This window comes from Patagioenas fasciata, chromosome 1 (assembly GCF_037038585.1).
Source record: "Patagioenas fasciata isolate bPatFas1 chromosome 1, bPatFas1.hap1, whole genome shotgun sequence".
NCBI classification, from domain to species: domain Eukaryota; kingdom Metazoa; phylum Chordata; class Aves; order Columbiformes; family Columbidae; genus Patagioenas; species Patagioenas fasciata.
Genome location: NC_092520.1, coordinates 190,308,297 through 190,334,425, shown reverse-complemented (window position 1 = coordinate 190,334,425; position 26,129 = coordinate 190,308,297). Strand labels below are relative to the sequence as shown.

General features: G+C 41.4%; 1 protein-coding gene across 2 annotated transcripts in view; it reads right to left on the bottom strand.

The window, feature by feature from the left end:
• Positions 1 to 13,330, bottom strand: part of CPED1 (cadherin like and PC-esterase domain containing 1) — a 149,851-nt gene extending 136,521 nt beyond the window's left edge. For both annotated transcript variants that reach the window (XM_065845802.2, XM_071803357.1), the window contains exons 1-3: positions 13,201 to 13,330; positions 12,254 to 12,729; positions 968 to 1,154 (exon numbers count right to left, since the gene is read on the bottom strand). In XM_065845802.2, coding sequence (XP_065701874.2) covers positions 968 to 1,154; positions 12,254 to 12,505 — 439 coding nt within the window. In that variant the 5' untranslated portion in view covers positions 12,506 to 12,729; positions 13,201 to 13,330. The remainder of the gene's footprint in view (positions 1 to 967; positions 1,155 to 12,253; positions 12,730 to 13,200) is intronic.
• Positions 13,331 to 26,129: the final 12,799 nt, after the last annotated feature.

Sequence of the window (26,129 nt, the reverse complement as noted above, 5' to 3'; positions counted from 1 at the left end):
CAAGAAAGTTTCTTAAAGAAACTTGAAATTAGTGGTGGAACTTTGAACAGTCTCCAGCATGCTAAGTTATTATGTTTTTCATCTATGAAACTACTCTGATTGGTTAAAGCACAAAGCAAACTTGGGCTCTCTCATAAAGCCAGGAATCTATTACAAGCCTGAATGATGCAAGCAGCACTCCCTTTAGCATGAGAAGTGACCAACCATACCATTTTTCTACTGACAGAATGGTGGCCTGTGTATTTTTTAAGTCTTCCAGTTCCAAAATTGATTTCCAATGGAAGATCAAATTGAGATAATGGTTTCAGTTCATACCTTTAAGGTGTCCACTTAAACATGATCAGCATGTATTTAACTGTTGCCCAAAGCTCCTCTGTCAGGCACAGTATAACTGCAACACAAAGCTAGTCTCTTGTGCAAGAGATCAAGCTGTTTCTTCAGCAGCCTGCTTTAGCTGTGGATAAAATTTCAACAGGAACTAAGAACCAACAGTAATTTACCTCAGCTCTGCAGCAAATGCAAAATGTACTTCTTTTGCATCATCTTCTTTAACAAACTTACAGAACAATCAAAGCATTACTGGAGGAAGGAACACACAGCTTTTCTTTAAGAGAGAAAATGAGAAAGAAACAAATGTAGCAGGTTTGTGTTTTGGTACTAAATGCTCTACTGAAAATCACTCAGTTATATGGAGGAAGCTGGTAAGAGAAGCCATCAGGAAATACACTGATGTGATTTGGTTGTCTAGACTATAATGAATCACTGCTGCATTTTTTTTACAGAGGGATATATCTAATGGACAAATCACCTAATTATGGTAAATTAACTGCACAACTGAGAAGGGCTAAAATTTGGCTTCTATCCTTACTTGTATCAAGAGTTTATAAGTTTTACCTCTGTGGAAGAATGCTGGACCAATAGCTAATATTTAGTAACTACTGAATTAATTAAAGCCAATTATTCTTACTGTGATAAGGGCCCTCATGCCTGGGATCTTCCACCAGTCTCCTGTCTTCAAGGACAGTGACTTTATATCCATGTTTTGTGAGGATGCGCTGGCAGAGCTGACTGTCAGTCTCTCGGTGTGCAGGAGGTGCATACAGAACTGCTCTTCTTGTACGGCTTCCAAAGTACTGGAGAATGGAGTCGTCGATCTGCAGCAAACACAACGAAAAGATCATGGTTGTACAATAGGACACCCCTCAGCAGTATAACATGTAGTTGTTATTTTTCACCAAAAAAACCCCAAACCAAACAACAACAACAACAACAACAACAATAACAACAACAAAATACTAATAACTTACTGTGACAATCCAGGAAATATTTCTGGTATAATTAAGAATTCTTTTTATATCAGGGACTTCTGACCACATATTCAATCTTGTCAGCCTCTCTGTCTTTTCTGCCTTCATTTTGGACTGATATTGCAAGGGTTTGAAAGCTCAGTGTAGCAATGGAGGGTCTTTAAACCATGGTCTTCCCTTCATGGAAACATCTTTAGCTAAAATCTGGCCTGCTCTGATGAGCGGGTAACAGTACTTGCCAGATGACTTTAACTGTGGCCTGAGGCTGACCTGTGGGTCATCTAGCAGAGAAGGCTTGATAGGATCCATGTTTATTGTTCTAAGGAACATGGGTCTTACGCAGATGATAAGTGCAGGGGTCTGAGTTCTGCTGTGCAGCATGATTAAGAAACATAAGAAGAGTACTGAGGTAAAAGCACGTAGAGGAATCCTAAACAGTACTGTAGATTGCTGTGGCTCTAGAAAATTAAATGTAATCTTGTCAATAACTTATTACCTTATTAGTTGAACACAATCCAGCTCAGGAGGACTGACAGAGACACCTGTATATAGGAGCAAGTGGAAAGGTATATGATGTCTGCAACGAATCCCAGGGAACTCTTGAGTTGTCTACCATTCACTGTCTTCCCACATAGGGCCTAGGGGCAATGACATCTAGAGGAAACCCCTCCTCTGTATAAAGCCTGGAATATGAGCTTCTTGCAAGGAGAAATGGAAGAGAGTCACTCCAAACACACAGAGATGGCATGAGCTGGACGTTAAGTACTGCAAAGTGAATTACAGGGTCACTGTAATCAGGGAGGGTATTTTACATCTTACATCTTACATAAGGCATAAAAACAGGATGCTCCTTGTGGGAAACAGGTCACTAATATCTGAAGTAGTATAGCTGTTCTTTTGCAATAAAAACACCATTAATAGACAAGATTTTCTTTTGGTGAAAAGTATTTATCTTTAGGATTGAAACATACCAGCATTTAAGGGATTCAGTTCAGGACATTAAATCAGTTCTTGTTAAGTTCATTTCTTTCAACCTAGCAGCAGTCAACAGTAGGTCCTTTAAAAACTAAGGTATTCCATAACTTCTAATTTTAGTAAGCTTATCACTGGACATAGGAAGTGCTACACAAACAAGGCACCACAATTTTTTGCACAGTAGACCACATTGAAAAGAGACAGATGCTTTGATATAAACAAATGTCATTCAAGATGTGTCTAGTTGTTTATAGGCCTGGGATCCACTGATAAAATCACTCTTCTCGGCAGTCTGTTCCGCAGCTACAGGATGCAGATTTACATTACACTTGGCCGAAGTGTAAGCTCCTCCATGGCAGTGAGGAGCACAAACTATTTCAGAGCCCTGAGCCTCTAACACCGTGTCTGCTTTTGCTCCAGAGTAGATATCTCCTGTGGAAAGGGTCAGCATCATAGATGAATTGACCCTGAAAAATATCTCGATACAACACTGTCAGTCTTCCATGTGTATTTGCTGAATGTGCAACTCAAAACAACTTTAGACACTGGGATATTTGAGTAAAGACTGATCACATGCTGGCCGGAAGAAGCACAAATAGCACAGGGTGAAGTCAGAGGAACTGCATTAGGTAACCTGTCAAATGTCCTCACGGCGTCCCAGGGTTTTTAGAACACATTAATTGGGCAGCAGTCACAGCGTTTGAGCGCCTCAGATCGCCCTTCCCCGCTACAGTACCGGCCATTCTTTCCTCTAGCTTTTGCTCCTCCCTCCTTTCCCCTTATCTCCTCTCTTTCCTGCTCTCCTGCAGCGCCAGCAGGCGCTGGCAGCCCTTCATCTCCATTTCCCCCCTCCCTCCCTGTTCCTAAATCCAGCCCTTTCGCCAGCCTTCCCCCTCTACTCCCTCTCCCTCCCCCTCCAGGCACTCAGGCCGGACACTTTCCACTTTCCATTTCACTTGCGTAGCGGAAGGGACTCAGTGGATAGAGACACCTCTCACTTTATTTTGTGAGCAAATCCAATTTTCCATCCCACGTGTGCTGCAAGGGCCGGTGTTGTGGAGTGAGCTAAGGACACATGAGGAGCGCAGAGGGGCTGCAGCCCAGGACACATCCCTGCCCAGTTTTAGCTGGCGATTCCCGCTTGCCCTGCTCCCGCCCCTCCCGGTGCGGCTAAGGTGCTATCTGCCATGGACTTGGTGGCACTTCGTGTGCACCTCTCCTCACTGACAGGTAACACACTTTTATCATGCTGCCAAAATACACCTTTCTTCGCAAAAGCAAAGCTTCCGGCAGTGCCACTCCTTAAGCATTTTCCTGCAAACAAACTTTAAGAGCTTCTATCTCAAGCACCCAGAAACAACTTTATTTCTCCCTGCAGGCAATACTCCAAGGTCAGCTCCGGCAGGGCGGACCCCAGCCTGGCCACCACCTGGCAGCCCATGCCTGGTGCAACAGCCCCTGGTGGCCCTGGCTGCCAGTGAGGTTTGGGCTGAGCTGTGCCCCCCACTGCTCCCCCCGCCTGGCCGGCAGGGCACAGCAGGACAGGAACCACCGGGCAGGGCCCTGGGGACCCCAAAGGCTGGGGTCAGCCTGGCTGCAGTGAGATCTCCCAGGGGAAGGGAGCTCTCCCTCCATCCTCCATGTGAGTGCTGATGCAGGCACATCTTCCCCAGTTGCCCAGGGATTAGTGGAAATGTTTACAACAGTTTGGCAATAGCAAATATTCAAGTGAACATTGATACTAGCACAAAAAAAAAAAAAAAAAGGAAGTTCAAGCAACGGCAGTAACCCAGGTCACTTCCACAAAACACAAAGGCAAACAGCCGGAGTGGCTCCCCAGGGCCTGCAGAGCAGCCAGCTCCCACCGGCCGCCTTCCATGGGCACACACAGGGCTCACCATGGCCCTCATATACGGAGCACAGCACCAGCCGCCCCAGAGGCCTTTCCTTGGGACACACAGTCCAGAGACATGTAAAAACCCCTCAGGCTTCCGGTGTCCAAAGCCTCCTGATGCAGGGTTGATTCCCCAGGGACACGCTTGCCTGCACTCCCAGCTGCCCCTCCCGCCACCCAGGCGCTGGGCATAATGCACTTTTATCCACTAACTTCCCAAAAATCCATGATGGGATCTTTGGGACATTGAGACAATTCAGGGTCATAAATTTAACAGCTTAACCTGAGGTCTAATCTAATACTATTAAATAGCATGATGTAGCTCTGCACCTTTTACGGTGTGTGCTTGAGATCCATGTGTAGCATTGCCAACTTTATTTCCTCTGCCCTTTCCTTTCAGAGCTATTTGCAGTCCAGGTTACAAGATACAACGTGTCCTCTCTGTTTTCTTGCCAAGCCAGTGCAGTGTAGGGTGGTTTTGTTTTGTTTTGTTTTGAGCTAACCATTGGCTACACAGAATTAAAAAAAATTCTGGCCAACTGCACGTTTGTAGCAAGTGATTCCATAATTTTTTCCAAACCTCTCTATAAAATGCTTTACATCACTGGCCATACTGATCTAGTTACTACTGGATGTATTTCAGAATTTCCAATATTATAGCAATAGCAGTCATGTTTAGACACTTAAAGAGTCTGCTGTTTTTTATAAAATGTTTCTCAATCATAAAAATGCAGTCTGGGCAGAGAGCTGGTATAAAAGAAGCAGAGTGCAATAAATGAAAATAAGCTGTTCGCATATTTTGACATTTTATGGTTCTGATTTTTTGGCATTCCTATAACTTTAATGTGCAGTAGGCTTACACCAACAAAAAAAAAAAAAAGGATCCATAACATTTGGTACATTTGAAAATAATTGTTACATGGCAAAATGTTTTCATGTCCTAACCATTTTTTAGCTCTTCCCCTGTTTGAAGTCTCAGGCTATTTGTTAGCAGGTCAGTTTATTACAGATTCAATACACCTTATGTGAAACGGGTTGGTAAAGAACATCTGTGGCCCATGTCTTACCTAGAGAATAGTGTGGCTGTCTCCACTGAAATTAATGAGGCTTTACAGCAAGGCTGAGATTTCCCATATGATTTAGGATGAGACCTGTGTCAACTTTGACATGATATGCCTGCTTGTGCAGCTTGCAAACCATTGCAGTTAGCTGAGTCACTGACCTCAGTTTAGTGCAATAGGCTTTTACACACATTATCCACGGCCGGAAGAACTGCTATAAACAAACCACAATGGGCTCTAAAGTAAATAAAAATGCATAAGAATGAATTTTGTAATTTTGCTTTCAGTTTATAGAATAACACAAAACCACAAAATAAAGTCAGCTCCATAACATTTATTATGGAATTTTTTTTAAATTATCAAATCAAATGCATATTCCTCTGAGGTCTTAACAAATGAGATAAACAGCTCAGTTTATGTAATATGAAAGCTCAAGAACTACATAACCATCCTTGTCTGACTGAAAATAGACGTCTATTATCTGAGTTGCAATTCTTAGTTCTCTCTGCCTGCAAGTTCCACACAGCTGTGAAGTTCTGTTAAAGAGAAAATGTTTTGACATTTTCCTTGAAGCCAGTTTATCCAATTCTAGGTTAGGAATGTCTAAAGATAAAATTGATTGTATTAGTCTCTGAAGCCTTCCTCTATTGTACAGAATTTCTGGGTTGATCCAAAAATCCACAATTTGGTCAGTAACTGAATCTTATGATACATAATTACTGTCATTGTTTTGGCCAAGAAGAAAATAGCAAAGATATTTCAAGTTGAGGAGAGAAAAACAGTTCCTTGGCATTTTTTCAGATTCCAGGAAGATTGCATAATTCCATAAATTTTTATGCATTGTCTCTGCCTGGCAGGGAAGCAAATATACAGTTTGAACTGTTGCCACAGAATTTCATTGACCATCACTTCAAATACAGAAACAAAATTCTTTTTCCTAAAATAATGGCCCAACTCATGCCTGCCTGAGCTTCTCTCAGGAAAGAACTGAAAAACTGTGACTCATCTTTTCAGCTCCCCAGTTCTGGTGGCTTTAGTCCCCGTGTTGATTACAGGCAGCCACTCTTTTACACTGAGTTAGCCAAGACTCTCAGGGTCTTGTCCAGTAGGTTCAAACAACTGGACTGCAGCTTACTCTAACCCCACCGCTTTCTGCAGGAACTGGGCTGCTGCAAAAGAGATGCATGAGCCACCATGCAAACCAAAAGGCTTTTGCTTGAAGAGGCGTGAAACAGAAATACCCTGAAAGAGAACCAGCCTTACATAAACAACACTGGCCCTACCAACGATCCTCATAGGTGGAGAACTGCTTAAATTCCCATTCAGCCACCAAGGACAGCATGGGTTGCCTGCGCTGCTAAATACCACCTAGCACAACAACGTTACAAAAAATCCATGAGTGGGATTCCTAGAAATCACTCCACTAATATTAAACAGCATTAATGAGAAGAGCGATTATAAAATCTTAGCATGTGGTTCTAATGCCCTGAGTGATTAGTTTACAAGACTGTGCAGACCTTTATTAATTCCAAATGAGACTTTTAAATTCTTTTTCATGTTCGCATAAAAGTTCTTAGAAATAGTAGGTTGTTCATACTACTGTTGTATTTGAAGTGCACATAGCTCCTGTATCAAGAAGTAACAGAGCAGTTGATTTCCTGTTTCACTTTCTGGAGGATATTTAAATGTGTTGGCTTTATGTTCTGTTAGATTTCCTAATCAGAAAGGGCTGGGTTGCAGAATGAAATGGTTGGAATGTAATTCTGCTTCTAATTGTTTGCTGAATCAATACAGAACAAGAAACTAGATTATTGGCACTACTTTGATTCTTGGTTTTTTATGACTTCGTAAATCCAAGAGCAAAACTGGAATTATTTGCATAGTCATCACTGGCTTTCAGAGCTAGAAGTACAGAGCTATTTTATCAAAATGCCTTTGCTTTACAATTGCATGTAGTTCATGTTACCAACTGCCTTGTCTTGAGAACAGATGATTAGCCAATCCTTCCATTTTGTCAGAATAGCTGCTTTTGAGAAAAAGGCTCCAAAGAAGTGCATGAGTGAGGTTCTGCCTCCACTTCCCATCTGGCGCTGATGCATCCATCCTTCTCAAAGGTCCCTTCCTGCAGAGTCTCCGCCCTGCCCCTCTTTCCTGCCCGCTACAATAGCCTTGCCCTTTACCACCAACATTTCTCTAGATATCTGCGCAGTAAAAATAGCTGTTTCCTCAGTGCCTTTTGCATTCTATAATACACTGAAAAGGGGAAAAAATGTCCTGCTTTGATAGGGTGCAATGTGAATGTGGTATCATATCACGGAAAACAGTTGCTGATACCATACCATCTGTCGATTGCTTTCTATTAACACAGGTTTCATACTAGCAAAGTAGTTTGTTCTTTTATGAGGAGAAGAGAGTTCTCATCCCCCTACCATATTCTATGAAATAAATATCCTTTTAAAGACTAAATTTACTTTAAAAGTGTATCAAACCTTATTAAGTATAATGTAATCTTTTCTATCCTGAGCTCTCACCACACTCCGTTTTTGTGTAATAGCAAAAATCACTCCTCATTCTATCATCTAGCTTCATTTCTCCTTTTTCACACATTTACATTTCAAAGTTCCCACTGACTTTGTCTTCTTTTCTTTCCATTTCCATTCCCATCTCCTCTTCCCCTGAACAAACCCAGAGCCCTCTGTGCACAGTCTCTCCTGTGCTCTTTGAGGACAGCGTTACTTTGCAGCCATAGCTCCCTGCTCTGCCTCCCACCCTCGCCCAGCCAGTGCCGCTTTTCCCCATCTCATCTTCCACAACACTCCTCTCCTGGTCCATTCCTGCCCTGCATCTTCTGACTGAAGCAAGTGTATTCCATCCAAAAAATCAATAGAAAAACAAGGCACACATGTCTTTAGAGGATGAAGATCAACAGATTTGTTTTAAATGTCTACATTCAGTCACGACTTTTGCATCAGAGGAAGTTATATCCATTGACCATGAAGTCCAGCCTTCTGGGTCTGACAAGATACAGTGGAGCACTCAAGTAAAGAGAGGATCATTCCACTCTGGATGTTTTAAAGTTCTAGTAACAATTTCTCAGATTTCCTTTCCTTCTTTCCTTTCCTTTCCTTTCCTTTCCTTTCCTTTCCTTTCCTTTCCTTTCCTTTCCTTTCCTTTCCTTTCCTTTCCTTTCCTTTCCTTTCCTTTCCTTTCCTTTCCTTTCCTTTCCTTTCCTTTCCTTTCCTTTCCTTTCCTTTCCTTTCCTTTCCTTCCCTTCCCTTCCCTTCCCTTCCCTTCCCTTCCCTTCCCTTCCCTTCCCTTCCCTTCCCTTCCCTTCCCTTCCCTTCCCTTCCCTTCCCTTCCCTTCCCTTCCCTTCCCTTCCCTTCCTTTCAATTTCCTTTCCCCTTTCCCCTTCCTCTTCCCCTTCCCCTTTCTCCTACATAGTATCTCTGAGATATAGCCACATGAAGCTGCCATTATCTTGCTTCTTTCTTGCTGTCTGCTGCCAGTAAACCATATGTTATTGGTTCAGAATAAAGCCATAAAAATCCTTTTCTCATTCTTCCTGTTTGCTCACCTCATTATAGCTCCTCTTTTACAGCAATACTGTCTCACTTCTTCCCCACAACAGCAAAGGTGCTATGTCTACCTGGGCAAAATGCCCTGCTGTGCAGAGACACCTCACTTGGCTCTGGCCAAATTAATCTGGAGAGTGGAAATACAGTGTAACCAGTTAATCAGCTCTTATCAGAACTGGCTGAGAATCAGAGCTAAATTACTTAATATGAGTGTAATGGTTTTATGTCTGGTTGGTACCGAAGGTATTTCTGGCACAATATTATGGTAGGCAAACCTCCACTCAGGGCTCCTATGGGCTTTTTTTGTTGATAACTATTTCAGTTTTGATGCTACAGCACCAGCTGTTCTCCTTACTGTATATATTTGCAAATATTTTGTCATGCAAGAGGTAAGAGTGCCTGGCTGAACCTGAAGATAGCCTGCTGCTGGATGTAATATCTCCCTCTAATGACTTTAATATTGGAGAATCAGAAATAAGCCCTCTATTTTTCATGCTACAGATATTAACATTTAATTTTACACTATAAAAAGTTGACCTCTGCTCATGTGAAAATAAGGCTACAGGACCAGCTCTCCAGTAGCTTTTAAAACTCCTGTAATGTGTGATACCTGAGAGAGGTATCAGCTCTGTCAGGTTCTCCAGTCTATGGATGAAAACTGCATTTTTATAATTTAAAAAAGACAGGCACTATGTGCCTGACAGTAGTGGTTCCATCCCAGGGCATCATGGGTGACACATTTATAGATCAAATTGGCAATTTCCAGCCCCATGCTTTTTCCACATTTGTCTGGAACTTTCCAAAATGAGACCAGTTTTTAGATCAGAAATGCAGTGGCAAAGCTTCACTTTTCCTCCAGTCTCTCCCTCCGCTTATCCCCAAGGCTCATAAGAGATTCCAGTTTGTTGGTTTTTTTTTTTTTTCTTTTTTTGAGACACTTAGTGCTAATGGGGAAGTTATCAGACTTTACAAGGGGATTTTACTCATGCAATAACAATCACAACCACATTCTTGCAGCAGGCTCAACACAATACGGATTATTTCTCTGCAGGAAACAAGAATTGAACCTGCCTCTACCCAGTCAGAAGAGATTCTGCAGTGTGACAGATGCTATGGCTCAAAACCCACAAACTCTGGGTATTATCTGAAGAATATTATCTCCAGCAGGGTCTTCTTTGCCTTAACGTTTATTCATGAACTTTGACTTCATAAGACATGTTGCAGTGTTTACTTTTAGTCACTGTTTAACTGCAGAATCATTTTTTTAATAAATTTGCTTGCTGGACTATTTATAGAATAAGAATACATGTGTGACTAGTTAATTAAGGATGTGAATGTTTTGAAATATATTTTAAAGTATTTTTCCAGATATATACATGAAGATTCAAACCAGACCTTTAATGAAAACTTGTTCCCAAACTAGCCACTGGGGGTGGGCACGTGACTGTAAAATAAAACTGTGTGAAGTTTCAACCATGACATCTGCCTTAGATGTTACTGGGTACCCAATAAAATCAAGCAAGATAACAGTCCAGCTATCTAAATAAGCAGTGGGCGAAAACACACAGTTCAAGAACACACTCTCAAAGCGAAGTGGTAGAGATTTTTGGAGATGTTTGTTTTTTCTGTTCCCTGAGATTATTATTCAGCCCACACAACCAGCAGAGTATTATCTGGAAACAGAGAGCAACTTAGAGTGACATCCCAACATGTGCAAGACATTTTGTTCATCATGCTCTAGAGGAAACTTTCAAGACAAACAGGGAGCCAGCTATGGGTGGTCTTCAGAACTTGAAGAGGAATGTGTTAGAGTAGCACAGTCCTGGAAAACATACCTATAAGGGTTAACATATGCATTTACATCTGTACTATAGGCTCAGCATGTGCATGTGATAGTCACATCCAACCACGCACACTGGAAGGCAGTAAGTACAGCACGTTGTAAAAACATAAGCTTCCTTCTCATTTCGAACAGCCAGCACACCAAGTCCAACATCAATGTGCATTTTTCTCAGGTAAAATGGGAAAGAAGAAATTACAGAGAGCATTCAGGCAAAACTTTGCCATTATTTCACCAGTTCTTATAGAATGTAGGCAGTCCGAGGTTAGATATGAAATGTTTCTTGCCATTACAATGGCAATGAGTGGAAAGGAATGAACTGTAAGTGCCAAAGGTTGTAACACAACATGACCAACACTTGTCAATTGTGCTTATGTGCCTGTAAGTAGTAATTCTTCATGTCACACTGTTGAAAAAATCCAAATCTGGGTACCTAGTATACTAAAAGGTCATTAAAATATGCAATTATTACAAATGCATCATAGAGTAGATTTTTGCAACTTATAAGAAAAATCTCTCTGACCTTCACAAGAAAAAAACATCCATTTTTTAAGATTTGAGTTTAAAGAGTTCATGCCAAAATTATTTCACATATCTATTTTCAATTGCTGCAGAAGATGCACTTTACAACTGTTCTCCTAAAATCAATACTGCTGACCTTTCAGATCGTGAACCATATCTAACCAAAAAAGCAACATTCTGACTTTTTTTAATGTGAACTGCTTTATGTAGATGCTGTCCATAATCTGTGAAGTCACAGATAAATGTTTATAGTCCTGATACAGTTGTACATAAAATGCCAGCATAATGATCATTTCACTGTGAGCTATGTGCTGCTCTATTAGCAGCCCTCTACATAAGTGAAGAAAACTTGAAACATTTGTGCTAGTGCTGATCACAGATTCCAGGGTAAAAATAACTGCCTCAGTCTGGACCATTTAATAAACCACATTTTCCAACTAAAATAACAGTGTGTGCATTTGTGCAGTTTTAACACACATTCTAGGAACCCTATACAAAGTAAACATGAGGTCAGGTAACCTAAGGACAAAATAAAATTTGTGGGACAAAGATTCCAAAATAAATAGTGTGATTTGAAAACCTGAAAAGCACTTTTTTATTTCTCAAATGCAGTTAAATTCAGCTTCTCAGCAGAACACCAGTAAAGTTTAAAACAGACCAGCAGATAACTTTAACACAGGCAGCTGCACCCCAGTGCTAATTAACAGCCTCCGTCACTTTCATGAAACCCCACTGGCTCCTGATTTATGAGCCTGTACCATAAAGCCTCTGAACCGATTCCTAAAGCCAAAATAAAATATGGTCTGTGCAGCACACTGAAATCTCCCTGGAGTCACAGAGCAGTGCCATGATTCAGTTGAAGATTTCAGGATTCCTGTGTTAATAACACCACAGTGAGGAGCTGGTAATGGAGATGTGCTTGCGCATATGCCGCTGTCATTAGATCACCCATTTGTTTGTATACAGATCTCAGACTTCCAAGCTCAGGCTAATTTTAGCTGGACTTGGATGATCCTGCCAGACTCGCTACCCCTCATTTTGCTAATTATTGCTCAGCACTCTGCTCCAGCTGACTTACCTTTTTCACTGTCTGTGAGTTACTGCCAGGGGGGAAGCAGAGAATGTTGCTTGGGGAGACCTCCTTGTATCTTCCTTGCCGTGTTTTAGTCAGTTTGTTGGGTGCAATCCCATTAACGACTGACGAAAGGATGCTGCTGGTCATGAGGGGGGTCAGGGTCTGGCAGAACAGACAGCCAGCCACCACTAAGGCCAGAAGGAAGGGACGAGGGCGACAAAGCCTGCGGCACCTGGGGACTTGCCCACAAACCATGGCCTCTTCGCCGTCCTCACTTCACCCTTTGCCACATTGCAGATGCAGTCCAAGTAGCCACGTCTTGCCAGGGTAAAAAAAGTCAAAAGCACGCTTTACCCAAAACTAGCGAGAGCTTTCCCCATTTCTGTTGCTGAGCGCCTTCCTGGTGCCTGGCAAGGAGTCACAGGTTCCAGGGGAGCAGAGGCTTGGGAGGTACCGGCCCATGGGGGTGCAGGAACAACCTGTGAAGGAAGAAGAAGTGAGTGGGGCACAGGGCAGTGTGCCGTGGGCGCTCTGAGCGGATCCGCAGCGAGCTGCTCCACGCCTCGCTAACGGGAGAACAGACCTGCCGGCAGACAGGTGAGGAGCAGAAATCTTCACCCGCTTCGCAGAGAGCACTGCTCAGACAGACAACAGGGTCCAAGAAAGCAACAGGTTAAAGCTTAACACGTCCTGTCCACAGCTGAAAAGAATAAGAGAGTGTACCAACTTTGTGAACAATCGTTTGCTGGTTTTTTTCTCTCTTGTATTCTCGATTCCCACTTTGTTTTTACAGTTTCCTTCATTCCAGTCCTTTTAAATTGCCTCCTTCCTGTCAGCATGCTCAGCTTTCTCTCTAAAAGTGATCATTTATCTGAAAACTGACAGACTATGAAGACTTTCGTTTGCATTTGTTTCGTCCAGATTGCGAGTTCAAAGTTAGGTTTACTTACTCGGTTCTTATCCTGTTAGAAGTTTTCCGTTCTCCTCTAATGGGCTGCTGATTAAAACCACTTGGAACAACCCTGGCTCATGATCCCAGCTCGTCTCACTCACTCAGAAGGCAGGCACACGCACATACACACACCATCTGAAGCCAGTTGGACCACGGATTTCATATAAATAAAGGCTGGACTGCTCAGAGGGTGGGGCTAAACCAGCTCTGCGCAGAGCAGGCTCGGGGTTTGGAGACACAGCCTGAGGTCTGGATGGGGAGCAAGAGGTGTCCTTGCTCACACCGCGTGGCTCGAAGCCACCATCAGTGCAATTTTTAGAAAACTGCTGTTACAGCAAGCAGTCTAATTGGAACAATATTAATATCTTGGCAGGCAGTAGAAATCTGAGCAGCACCTACAATATTTTAATCCAGGTTATCAAAAATGTTGTAAAAGGAAGCAGATTTACTTGGACATGAACATCACTGACAAAGCAGTTGTCAGTAATTTTCCATAGTAGATGTAATATCTCATAGCAGTGTATAAATAAAACTTCTTACTGATGTCAAAGAGGGAAAGAAAGGAAGGCGGACAAAAATACTCCAGTGAAAGCACTTAGTATCTAAGCCATAGAAGGTCTTAGTTACTACTTCCCCCTGCTGACACAGGGCAGGGACAAGACAGATGGGAACAGTTGAGGAACTCCGCTATCTTTCTAGACTTAAACTTCTCATATAATCAAGTTCTTTAGCTAAAAATACCTCTACACAAGTCATCTATTTTATCATTCATCCTTAGTTATTCTTGAAAAGAAATAATTCTTCCTATACTGCCACATAAATAAGAAGCAAGTGCTGTTGTGATAACTTTGAGACAATTTACACAATTCAACAGCACCACCAGCAGCAGCATTAGGAAGCTAGAATCCTATATACAATAATGACGAGTATATATGTTTGAAATGTTGGTGTTTATTCAGCTTTCAACCCCTTTTTTTTTTTTCCCCAAAAACTTAACCCATCAATTTGCACACATAGAAAAATGCCATAGGAGTGATTCAACACCTCGTGCAGCACCTCAGCTGTCACACACACTGCATTGTAACTTTCTGTCTGCAGCTGTAGTTGTCTAAATTAGCCTCCTGGCTTATCCTGAGCAGGAAAGGAGCAGAAAACTCGCTGGTACCCTCCAGTGACAGATACTTGCCATCCACACGGGAACGCCCATCTCTGCTCTCTGGAGACACGGTTGCTTGTGCTCCCTCCTTCCCAGCACACCAATTTGCATCCTCAGGCCCTGCTCCAGCAGCATGCCCTGCAAAGTCCCTGCCAAGCCTACAAATCTGGTTGGTGGGTGTTGGCAAAGCAAGGGTTCCCCGTGGCTGGCTTTGCAGTAGGTCTGTGCCATTCAGTGGAGAGGGGTTCCCAGGGAGCTGGTACCTTCAAAGGAGGGTTGCTGGGACACTGCAGCCAGCCTGGGACCCACAGTAAACTCCATCGGCAGAGGAGGAGAGCACAGCAGAGTTGCTTTATTGTTTGAAGAGACTGTCCTGTGGTTTTTTGGCATGCCCGGTTTGCTGAGTTCACAACCACCAGCTGTGTGGGTGGCATTTGCCTGGTTGTCAATTTCTCCCAAATTCTCCCTGAGGGTATTTTAGTCAGAGGTTTATGTTCTATTGCTAGAAGACTTGGTTAAAACCAGTTTATAAAATTTGGGTTAATGCTTGTTTCATGATGTGGAGATCATAGCTCCTTGCTAGAGTCCCACACTTAGAACAAGTAACCCCTTCTGTCTGCTCCCTCAGCTGCTTTCAGCACAGCAGGTAACCATGCACTCCTTCCAGCCCAAAGTCATTTTCCCCTTCCAAGCTCATAACTGAGGTATACTCCTCACATTTTCCCCAACATCTCAGAACCAATTCACTCTTCCTGCAACCCCAAAATCACCCATGAGCCCCCGGTCTTCAGGACAAGTGAACAACTTCTACTCCTTTACCATACAAAGACTGATAGTGCAAACACAGAGATGAAGGGATGTCGGCAGAGGGCAGGCAGATCCCTCTGCCTCCTGAGTGCTGCTGAGGATCAGTCTTCTGTTCATCTGCTTTTCCCAGATGTTCCAAGGAGTGAGCTGGCTTTTCCCTTGTGTTCTGTGGTTTCTTTTCATGACAATAGCGTGTAATGCACATTTCTTAAGCTGTAAATACTTTTTTCAGTCACAGTTAGAGTGAAATGAACATGACCCCTGTCATCTTTTGAATCGGGATTCCACCACATCTCTGCACCTACATGTCTACAGACTTACCTGGTCACATCCTGACACTTCAGAAATTTACCCAGGAGTATTGCAAATGGGGACTAATTCCTCTGACATTTACTAGTCACTTAAAAAAAATATGTAAGTGGATAAAGAGTCAGGCATGATGGGTCCCAAACTCATGAGAAAGATTCTTCAGTGCATAATATTCAACTAACTGCAGAACACAATTGTCTTTAAGATGGGAAATATGCAGCTAAGTATTTATACTTGAAGGTGTATGCACCTACTTCAGAATTCTTAGCAGAAAGCTGCAAATCTCCTCTTTCTGACATGCAAAATAAATCTAGTATTAATTTCCTATTTGGGATTCCCAGATCTGTTCCTTCCAGTGGCTGTTCCCACGACATGAATTAAGATCTCTCTGGCCTTCCTACCTCTCCCTGCTCCTTCCACTCAGGGCTGCTTTCCTGGACTGTCCCTCCAGCAACCAGCTGCTGCCCAGCTCTGCCTGAAGGAAGATCCTGCAGGGATCGCTCCTGCCCAATCCAACCAGCCACGTCTGTCAAGAGTGATCTCCAATGCTCGCAGCCAGAATCCCAGCTGCAACTACATCATTTGTAATAGATTGTAAGTGTTTAAAGATAACCCGACACAGAAAAGGTGAGAGGGAAGTCACAAGACTTGCTAAAAATTGCCAGGGACTAGGATTTGAAAGGTCTCAGCCAATACACCATACAGACATGTAATTTGCATCATTCATCATCTCACTGGGCTTTTACGCAACCCAGCTCCTATTCACACAGTTTCGATTTCACACAGGTCTCTGTTCAGTGGTGGACTCTAGTGAACACTGAAGAATGATTTCCATGGTCTAAGTAGTGATCTGGACAGATAATTGCCAGGAGCTAACCAAGAAGAAAATATTAGGCACAGAAAGTTAGCAGAAATCTAAGGCCAACTGAATAGAACCATTTTATGCATGCCTAACTTCACTCAGAAATCTACCATGAATCATTCTGCAAAGCTGAATAAAGTTAACTTCAGATATAAGTGCTTGTAAGATCAGGACTTCATATAATAAAAAACATTTTGCATCAATAATTTCACTATATAGAGGCTGCCAAGAGGAAAATATGTTTAAAAACCTGTTCACAATTGCTCTTTTCTGGAGCAAGTTTCAAATTTCAAAGTATAGTGTCCTAGCAACCATTTCAGTGATAAATGAGCTCACATGAAAAATAAGCTCCAACAAATCACTTCTGAATGAACTGATCATCAAGTCCTTATAATCAGGCCTGTCATCTTCACAGTACAAATCTATATGCAATTTTCATTGTTTATGTTCAACTCTTTGATTTCTTTTTATTTTCTAGCATACTAAAAACTATGCCAAGAGCCATAAATTCTCACTAACTTCAAATATTGGATAAAAGCTTTATGAACAATAAGCATTAATAGCACTGTAAATATTTCGGTAAAACATCTAGTTAATCTGTGCTGAAGAAAACCTGCTCAGCTGCACCCTCCATGATTTTTTACTTCACCCTGAATTCAATCCAGATTGCAATTAGATTTGCAGTGTCTTCAGTCCTGTGTGTGGTCCCTTTATAAGCAGTGAATGAGGAAGACTGGCACAGAGTGAAGAAAACAGGAGAAATAAATTTCATTACTTCTCTGCACATTGGAAGATTTGATACTACTGAAGTTTAAATCGATTCCAGCATAGTAAATACCCAGACTCTCTCCCCTTTCCCATTCACAGAACACCGTAAGCCTTAATGATATTGGGATTTTGTTCCACAGAGCACTCCAGAGAACAAAGACTCACATCTTGATCCTGCTTTGGCTCAGCTCTGATCTCAGCTCACAGTGAAGGCAATCTAGCAGAGAAAATTCTGCAAATCCTTGGAAAAGGAAACGGTTGATGTTAATGTGAGGAGAGTTCTAAGGGAGACTCTCCTTTTGGTTTTGCTTCTCATTATTGTTCTATTTATTTAATATTTTTTCTTTATGTAAGAGGCAATAAATTATCTAGACCACACAAGTGGCATATTTACTTCTTTTATCATGGGATTTACAGTCCATATATATGTATAGTCAATATATAATCCATTTTAGATCCTTAGTCTGTACATTGTATCAGTGTGTTAAGAGCTGTGATTGCTGGATGTTTTGCCCCAAGAAAGATCTTGTTAGGCCTCCAGTTCCATGGGCAGACCAGCCAGTCTAATAATTCCCACTTCTAGTAATGGAAAGGGGAAAGTCCTGCTTGCTCCCCTCTCCCATGCCTTAGTGTCTCCTTCTTACCCTGACTCCTGCTCTTTCCCTTCCCCTCTTCCTATCCCATGATGGTGCTCATTAGAACTTTCCATGAGAAAAAACTGCACAGCTGGGTTGTTTTTCTACCAGGTGACTCAGTTGAATTGACAGAGGGATCCAAGGGGCCCCAGTGCTGCTGCAAGTTAAACCACAGGAGAACACGGGACCTTTTAGGCTGTGTCAAAGCTTGGCGTGCAGCTCACCAGGGTGCCGAACCTGCCCTGGCTTCCCTGAAGTTTTAGGTAGGATCTGGGCCAATCGACTCGTTTTTCCAGAGCCATCTCTTTGTACCTCAGCCATGTTCTTCACTACTATTTTTTGGCATAAGGGTGGTGTCACGGAGGCACCCCGAGGCTAATTTAAGGGACAACAGGGTCCAAAACAACTTTTATTAAACCGGTGAGAAACAGGGTTTTAGCACTCCAAAAGTGACTTAAATATAGGTTCGGGTATCAGTTGAGGAAAATTATTAAGGGGCAGCAACTGGTACAACAGGCATGCATGTGGTTTCACCCAAAACAATGCCGGAACCACCCCCGAGTCCCAGAGGAGTACACACTTGCCTGAACACGGTGCGGGATTATTCTTAAAGAGATAAAGGTAAAGCGTACGCTCGCGATTCCGCGAGGGTAAATTTATAACACACTCGCAATTCTGCGAGGGTTAGTTTACTTACACTTGCGAATGTGCACGGAATACTACACGTGCTTATGTGGAAGCACGGGAGGAAAATACACTCGCGATTGTGCGAGGATAAATTTATAATACACTCGCAATTGTGCGAGGAAATAATTTAAAGTACGCGTGCAAATGTGCACGGAATAAAGTTACACTCGCGATTGTGCGAGGAAATAATTTTCTACGTGCTTGTATTAAGCACGGGAAGTTACACGTGCATATGTGCACGGAAAGGATAAATATACTCACAATCCTGCGAGGGGTTTTACTCACACCTGTGGCGGCAAGGCAAGCGGGGTCTCCATCCCGGGGAGACGGGCTCTTGGCAGCAGCATCTTCAGCTCGCAGCTCCGAGAGACCGGCGACAATGGGCCCAGTCTCGACGAGAGAGTCCCGTTTTTGTACTGGCTGATCAGACCTGACTGTAGGCATTCTAGAAGCTTCTCTGCACCCCCACACCGTGTGTGGGGTGCCCCTGAAGCCTCCAAACATCCCCCACACTGGTCACAGGTGCCCAGCGGCTCACTGGCGCCTTGGCAATCCCTTCTCCTAATGGCCCTGGCCAGGGTGCTCTGGGCCAAACAAAAGAAGTTGTTAGCCTCAAGTAGCAGAGAGAGGGAGATGTGCCTACTCCCTCCATACTGAAGGAGGGGCGGGGAGAGAGGGGGGTTTGCATTCTGCCACAGGTGGCAATGAAACACAGATATCTATTTATATATGTTAATAATACAGAAAGTTGCTTGACAGGGGTATAAGGGAAAGCAGCTGAAGACCAAAGTCTTATGAAGATACTGGTTCCTGCTTAAAAGGCAGATTTGTGTGTCAGGAGGAAGAAACAGATCCATAAATACTTGGTTTCCTCCTGCTACAGTTATTCATTGACTCTTCACATAATCCCCTTGCAGCAGTTATTCTGAGATTCTACAGAGATTTATGGATTTTGTAGCCAGTTTGATTGCTTATACTCATTGCTTACTGCTGAGAGCTGAATGAGAATCAGTGATAATCAAAAAGTGCCCAGATAGCCTGCAAGAATGTGAACATTTATCTTTGGGTATGCAGAACAGGAACAAAGTGAAATATCTCATGACTCTGACAGCATGTGTGTTCCTTTCTATTTTAAGTAAATATTTTATTTTGTCACACTCAACTCTTCTCTGGCAAGTTGCTGGTCCCCCTCTTCTTCACATCTCAGGCAAAAACATTTGAACTCCGATTCTCAGTTTGTTCCATTCCCATTGTTGCATTCTTGTGGTGCTGCCAGAATATACCGTCAGTACAGAAACGTGTCACCTGGGGCGCTTCACATATTGTGCATGTGTAGGAGAAATTATTGTACAAGAAAATAGAATTTATGGAGGCGCAAGACATGCTATTTTGTTGTTATTACAGACAAGCAGAAAAAGATAATATACTTCTGAATCTATCAATCTGATTATAACTACACAGCTTCCCTCACGAGTCCAGCTGCTGCAGCATGATTACAGCAGAACAAGATAACAGCAACCGCTGTGGCACTGAAGTTACCTTAGAAACACCCTTCAGTACATTACATCTTTTAAGCACTGACTTTTGACAACCTCATCCACATGGTATTTCTAAAAGCAGAGCTGAAAATTAAGTTTGACTATTTCTACAGCTAACGAAAGTGAGGTGGGCAGAACACATGTAGTGAAGGAGGCCACATGGTAAGTCCCCACTGAGCTGGCATGGGGACTCAGGTGCTCTCTGTGTCCTGCCTGGCAGAGTCACTGCGCCGCTTGGGGCTGCGGGAGCACACAGCTGGCCAGAACATGCCCAACAGCTGTTGCACGGGACTGGGAGGAGTGTTCTGGAAGCTGAAATGGACAGGGGGACATCGTGCTGGACTGCGGTGGTGTGGCTGGGAGGAGGCCCAACATCACACTGGCGGTGGGTGATCTCAGCCATCCTGGTTAAACAGGTCACGTGTAAAACCATAGTCTGTTGCAAAAGCAAGGATTAAGGAAGATATTTCTTGGGTCTGAGAGATCTAAAATGTTCCGCTGTCATTTTCTACATTTCACACCTAATTTGAATTGTCCAGAGGGGCTGAAAAATGAATAGAAGCATTTTTGGTCAATGTCTGATTACTGAGTTGTTTGGGTTGTCTCTTTTGTTCATTGTTTTGTGATATTTTTTAATTACGGAGGTATGTTCTGTGACTAGAGGCAGATATGGGTGGTCTTAGGATTTGATTTGGCAAAAATTAAAATATTACCAAAAACACAACTAAATCAAAATCTGTCTGAAATACAGTATGACGTAGTTGAATAAAATCTTATTAATATTTTTAAATCAATCATTTTCTTCCGTATGTTTTGATGCACTTTTAAAAAAAGCATATTGAAGAAACTATTTGTTTTGGAAAATAAAGTAAAACCAGGTAGTGCCAACACAGGAAATTTATAAAAGGTGTATAAAGGCTGATAGCTAATTTGCTTGTTTTAAAACAGACTTTAGAAAGAGAATTACAAAGAATATTTGGAACCAATTAAAAATCATGCTATCATTAGCCAAATATGAAATCAGGTTACAGTTTTATAATGTGTTGATATAGTTATGAACAATATACTTTGACAATTCCTTCCTTCATGAGTTTCAATATTACTGCTTAAGATTCAAACAGTAGGGAAAATGAAAACTTAGATTCTTTTCTGTTAAAAGGCTTGTCAGCTTCCATAAAGAGACATTCCCAGTACATTCCTTTCACCCTCTTAGCTGAAGTCTTTAACTAAATAGCTGTAGGTGAGTGTTTGTAAAAGAACTTTCAAAATGAAAAGTACTTTAGAGTTGGTAAATGTTGAACATTAATGGAGATACTAACCAAAACACCTTAAAGTTAGATTTTTTTTTTCTCTTTTTTGATTTTAAGAATCTTCTTTAGTTTTTCTGTCCTTGGCTAAAACTTTGTTGAGATGTTTTCCCAGTGGATATTTTAAATTGTATCTATATCTTACAAGAGCAACGAACAATGCTAGAGAAGAGGTGGGGAAAACTGTTCCAATGTGACTCTCTCAAAGGTAATCAATACTTCTGAAAACAGGAGTTCTATCTGCAAAAGCATTCTTTGAATCAGCGTCCAAGAAAATTCTACTCTGGATTAAAAGGATACACAAATTATTTTAATTTGGGGGGGGTAATTTTAAAATAACTCATAGCTTAACTTCTGTTTATTCCTCAGTTCCTTATCTGTTCCATGTGTATTACGTTATCCGGAAGATCCCTAGTAAATGTATGGTATACCTTCCTAAGTTAAAATAAGGGGTTGGTAAACACTACTGACTGTAGAACCATTTCATTTTCCAGACCTGAACAAGGAACACGTCATTTTATTGCGAGTTCATTCAACTGCTAATCCATCCATCTAAAGAATGTGCTTTCTTTAAAAGCTTGAGATTAATTTAGCCTCAAATAACATGACAGAAACACATTTTAAAATCATTTAAGTCAAGAATATCATATCCAGATGAATCAATGACAGCAGGAAACACCCCAGTCTTCCACCTTTTCAAGCAAACCACATAAACCAATGCTTACTAAAACAATTTTTAAATATGATGAGAACTTGTTTTTATCCCCACACAGTAACAATGTCATATTAGTCTCACCAAAATAAAAGAAAAATGCTGTAAAAAACATTTCCTTTACCAACACAGGGAAAAATATTCTTATACTTCTGACAAGAAAGGATTCCCTAACTCCATAGCATTTCCCTGACTGACCCCTCCAGCACTTAGCTGCATTCATGCTTGCAAAGTTTATCCAAACATCTATCCCATGCCTTTTCCTGAAAAGAAAAAGCAAAACTTGCTTTGAAGTTGCAGGGCCACAGTTTCACAGTTGGAAACAATATAAAACTCGTATTTCTGTTTCACCAATTCTCATGTGTGCAAATACAGTGTAACTATCATATACTCTTCTATGAAGAAAGGCTTACTGTAACCCTAATTAGGAAAACCAAGATAATTGGCAGCCTAATAATGAAATCTGTGTTCAGCAACAGAAGTATACTTAGGTTTCCCCATTTTTTTTTAATACAAAATATGCAAATTGTAGCCAAACAACTGCATCTACTTTATTTAGTTTAAGAGTCTCCTCATTGTACTGTTAAACTTCAGTAAAACTTTTCTAAATTGGCAGTAGCCAGTTTGAAAAATGTGGGCATACACATTTGCTTCAATGTATACGACATATTGCTGAATATTTAGAAAGGAACAGAGCAGTCATGACACACAGAATATAAGATACAAGGCACAAATAAGTATAATAGCTTTAAAAATGTTAAACCAGCTGTGGATCCTAATACCATTTTCAACTGCATTAGGTAGACTCTCTAGTTGTAATAGGCTAGGAGTTTTTTCCCAATACCTCCAGGACCTTTTTGTCAATAGACAAAGAGAATACAGTTAGCAAACAGTTAAAGTCATGTTTATAGTAAATTTTTGAAATGCATATGAAATAATGTAGGAAATTGTTATTGTTATAAGACATGATGTATACAAGCACAAGTCTGTAAGCAATCATGCCACTGTTGACAACTTTTACCTGCTCAAATAGCTCCTAAAATACATCAAGAAGAAAAAGCTGCAAAGTTGCTGCTTGTCTTTATAGAAGATCATATAAATATAAAAGCAAGATAGAGATTTGAAAGTGCTAGAATAATATTACTATAACTTAGTATAGATATAATGAAGAGTGACATTTTTCTTGTTTCAGTTACTCTTCCCAGAGGATTTCAGGCAATCCTGGGAAGAGTAATAAAACTGCAGAGACTGTGTTCATTCAGTCAGGTCCAACTTTCATTATTCATGAGTACCCCTAAGAGTGTGACCAGTCAGACCATTATCCCTCTTGCAATTCTTCTCGGAGATTTTTAGTGTAAGTGCAAAACTGAACTCTCTGCTGTCAAGAGGGAGGCCACCTGGGTCCTCTTTCTGTCACCTGTCACATCTGTTGAACAAGGAAAGTGCACAGCCCAGACATGCCAGCAGGATGAGGTGGGAGATGAAAAAACTTGCCAAGAAAAGCCAGCTCTCAGTGGAAAGTACCTCCCCGGTGAGGGAGAACAGAAAAGGGAAAACAAACCTCAGAATTTCTAGATCTTTACCATGCACAGCTGAACAACACTTTGCAAAGTTCAGTGAAGAAGACAAGAATGCAAATTATTCTGTGCTATTCAGACAGACAACCTAGTAGGATTTTCAGAGCAGGAAGCATAAATATATTTCCTCCTTCTTTTTTCATTTCAGAGCTAGAATAAATAAAACCTACAGCTGAGGAAAAAAATCCTGCTTCTTCATGCAAACAGACAATTCAGTTTACAGGGCATAGACCACTTTTTGTTCTATTACATGCTTAGCACATTGGTTTTCAGTTTGTGGTGCTACAAATACCTTCTCATCCTAAAAAGTCAGGCAAATGCTGGAGAATTGAGATGAAACTAAAACCAGCAGCACTGCAGCGTGCCAAAGGGTCATCTAACCGCATGTCCTGTACCAAACAGCATGCAGTGGTGTACGCCAGAGGGGTGCAGGACTGTTGTGGGCATCTGGGAACACTTTCCTGGCTACAAACTCTCTTAATTTCTAGTGATCACTCTTCAGTGAGCTTTTGATCTGGATGTGTTACTTTTATGCCTCCATGGCCTTTGCTCTCATTAATGTCTCAGTCACATTTTACAGCCGTGTGAGCCATACAGCTAGTTTTGCAATTTAAGCATGATGTGTATAAAAAGATGCTGCTCTTATTTCATTTTGGACTGGCTACCTCACTGCCGCTTCTTCTATCAAAAAACACACCTTTTCCACAGCACTCCTGGATTTACAGATCCGTGTTACATCCTTACTGAGCCTCCTTTTTCCCAGCCAGAAGACTCCCAGACAATTCAGCTGTTTCTTGGACACATTGTCATTACAGAGCTTCCGACTACTTGGATCCTCCTATTTGAGCCTTTCCTACTTTTACTACATTTTTTCAGAGAAGTGGATCAGAATCCTACACTACATTAAGACCCAAGTGCACATCAATTTACACAGTGTAAAGCTGTTTTCTGATTTATTCTTTACCTCCTACTGAGTCATTCCTAGCACTTGTCTGACCTGCTGCTGAGCAATATGCTGATGTTTCCACAGAATTTCCTGGATAATTCCAAAATCTTTTCCTACCTGGCAACAGGTACTTCAGAGGCCTCAGCTGCAGGTAAATTGAGAATTAAGTATTATTTTATTCATATTGATATTAATCAGCAAATGTTGAATTGCATCTTCCATTTTATCATTCAAGAGTGTTCTGCTACTTTTAACACTTTCCATTCTTGTTATTTTTGAGAATCCAGCATAAGTAGAAACACTATGTTACTTTATACCCCTGTTTAACTGGTCTGTTGCGTATCTGCTGAGCAGCAAGGTCCTGCTGGACTCCTTTAGCAGCCTGTGTTTGGAATATCAGTAATTTATCCCTTTACTTTCTATTATTCTATTTTGCAAGTAGCCATATAACTTTAATGGACCTCCACTCTTCAACCAGTGCATCACTGTTTTTTAACGAAACTTCAACGAGAAACTGTCTAAATGCCTTTCTGTAGACTATATCAACCTGGCCTTGTCTACACAGAAGAGCTTCCTAGAACTCAAATGACGAGGCAAGGACTCTGCCAATGTCACTATTCACACTATTCAACGTTTTCACGCTGTAATCACCTGCATCCTGTTTAGAAGAAAGCAAAACAAAAACATGTACAGGTTTTATTGCCCTACGTCTTTGATCTATGTATTGGATTTTTTCCACATTTCTCACGTTTGTCCGTTTTCTTAACTTAGACACAAAATACTAATGTACTAATGAGGACAAAGGTAAGGTTTCTTTCCTCCTGTGAGTTCTCCAAATAGCTCCTCCATGAAGAAATAATTTATATTGCCCAAGGAAACAGCAAACTAATGCTCATAAGAAAAATAGAAATTTTTATTTGGATTTGCAGTCTCTGCACCATCTTAGGTATGGTTACCACCAGCATGAGGCATTTCACTACATATGATCTTAATTCTTAACAGACTTAGTTCTTAGCACTAGAGACTTAGACATTCAGTCCTCGATTGCCCTTTGCTTATTTACCTTCAGTTCAGAGCATGGCACCAGTTTCCAACAGAACTAATAGTTTGTTATCTCTATTGTCTCAATGGCCTCTTTAAAAAACAGATATTCTAGTCCTCAAGCGTTCTTTTTGACTGAGATTTCCACAGAAATACAGTGGGTTCAGTTGCCACTTTTAACAGAAACTTAGTCATGCTGCCCTTTGGTGTTTATTTTCACCAACTTCTATTATTTTACCAAGGTCTATTTATTGTCCATGATCACATTTTCTTTCTCAGATATTTAGTTTTCCTCAGTTCATGGATTTAAAAGGCCTACTTTATTTTTTCAAATGTGACAGAAGCCTGGTTTCATTTTTGTTTAGGTAAAGCTTGCCATTTTCTGCACAAACTCCTATTATTAAAGAGCCTAACGTGTTTTATTTCTTTGATGCTATTTTCAGTCATGCAATGAAACACCACTTCTCCCTATTCTCTTCCTCTGCATGCATTTGGAAAGCTACCACATGAATCAGGCTGTGATCCTCCAGCTAGACAGCCCACCCAATACCTATGTAAAAAAATCTTTATTTCAAAGGGAAA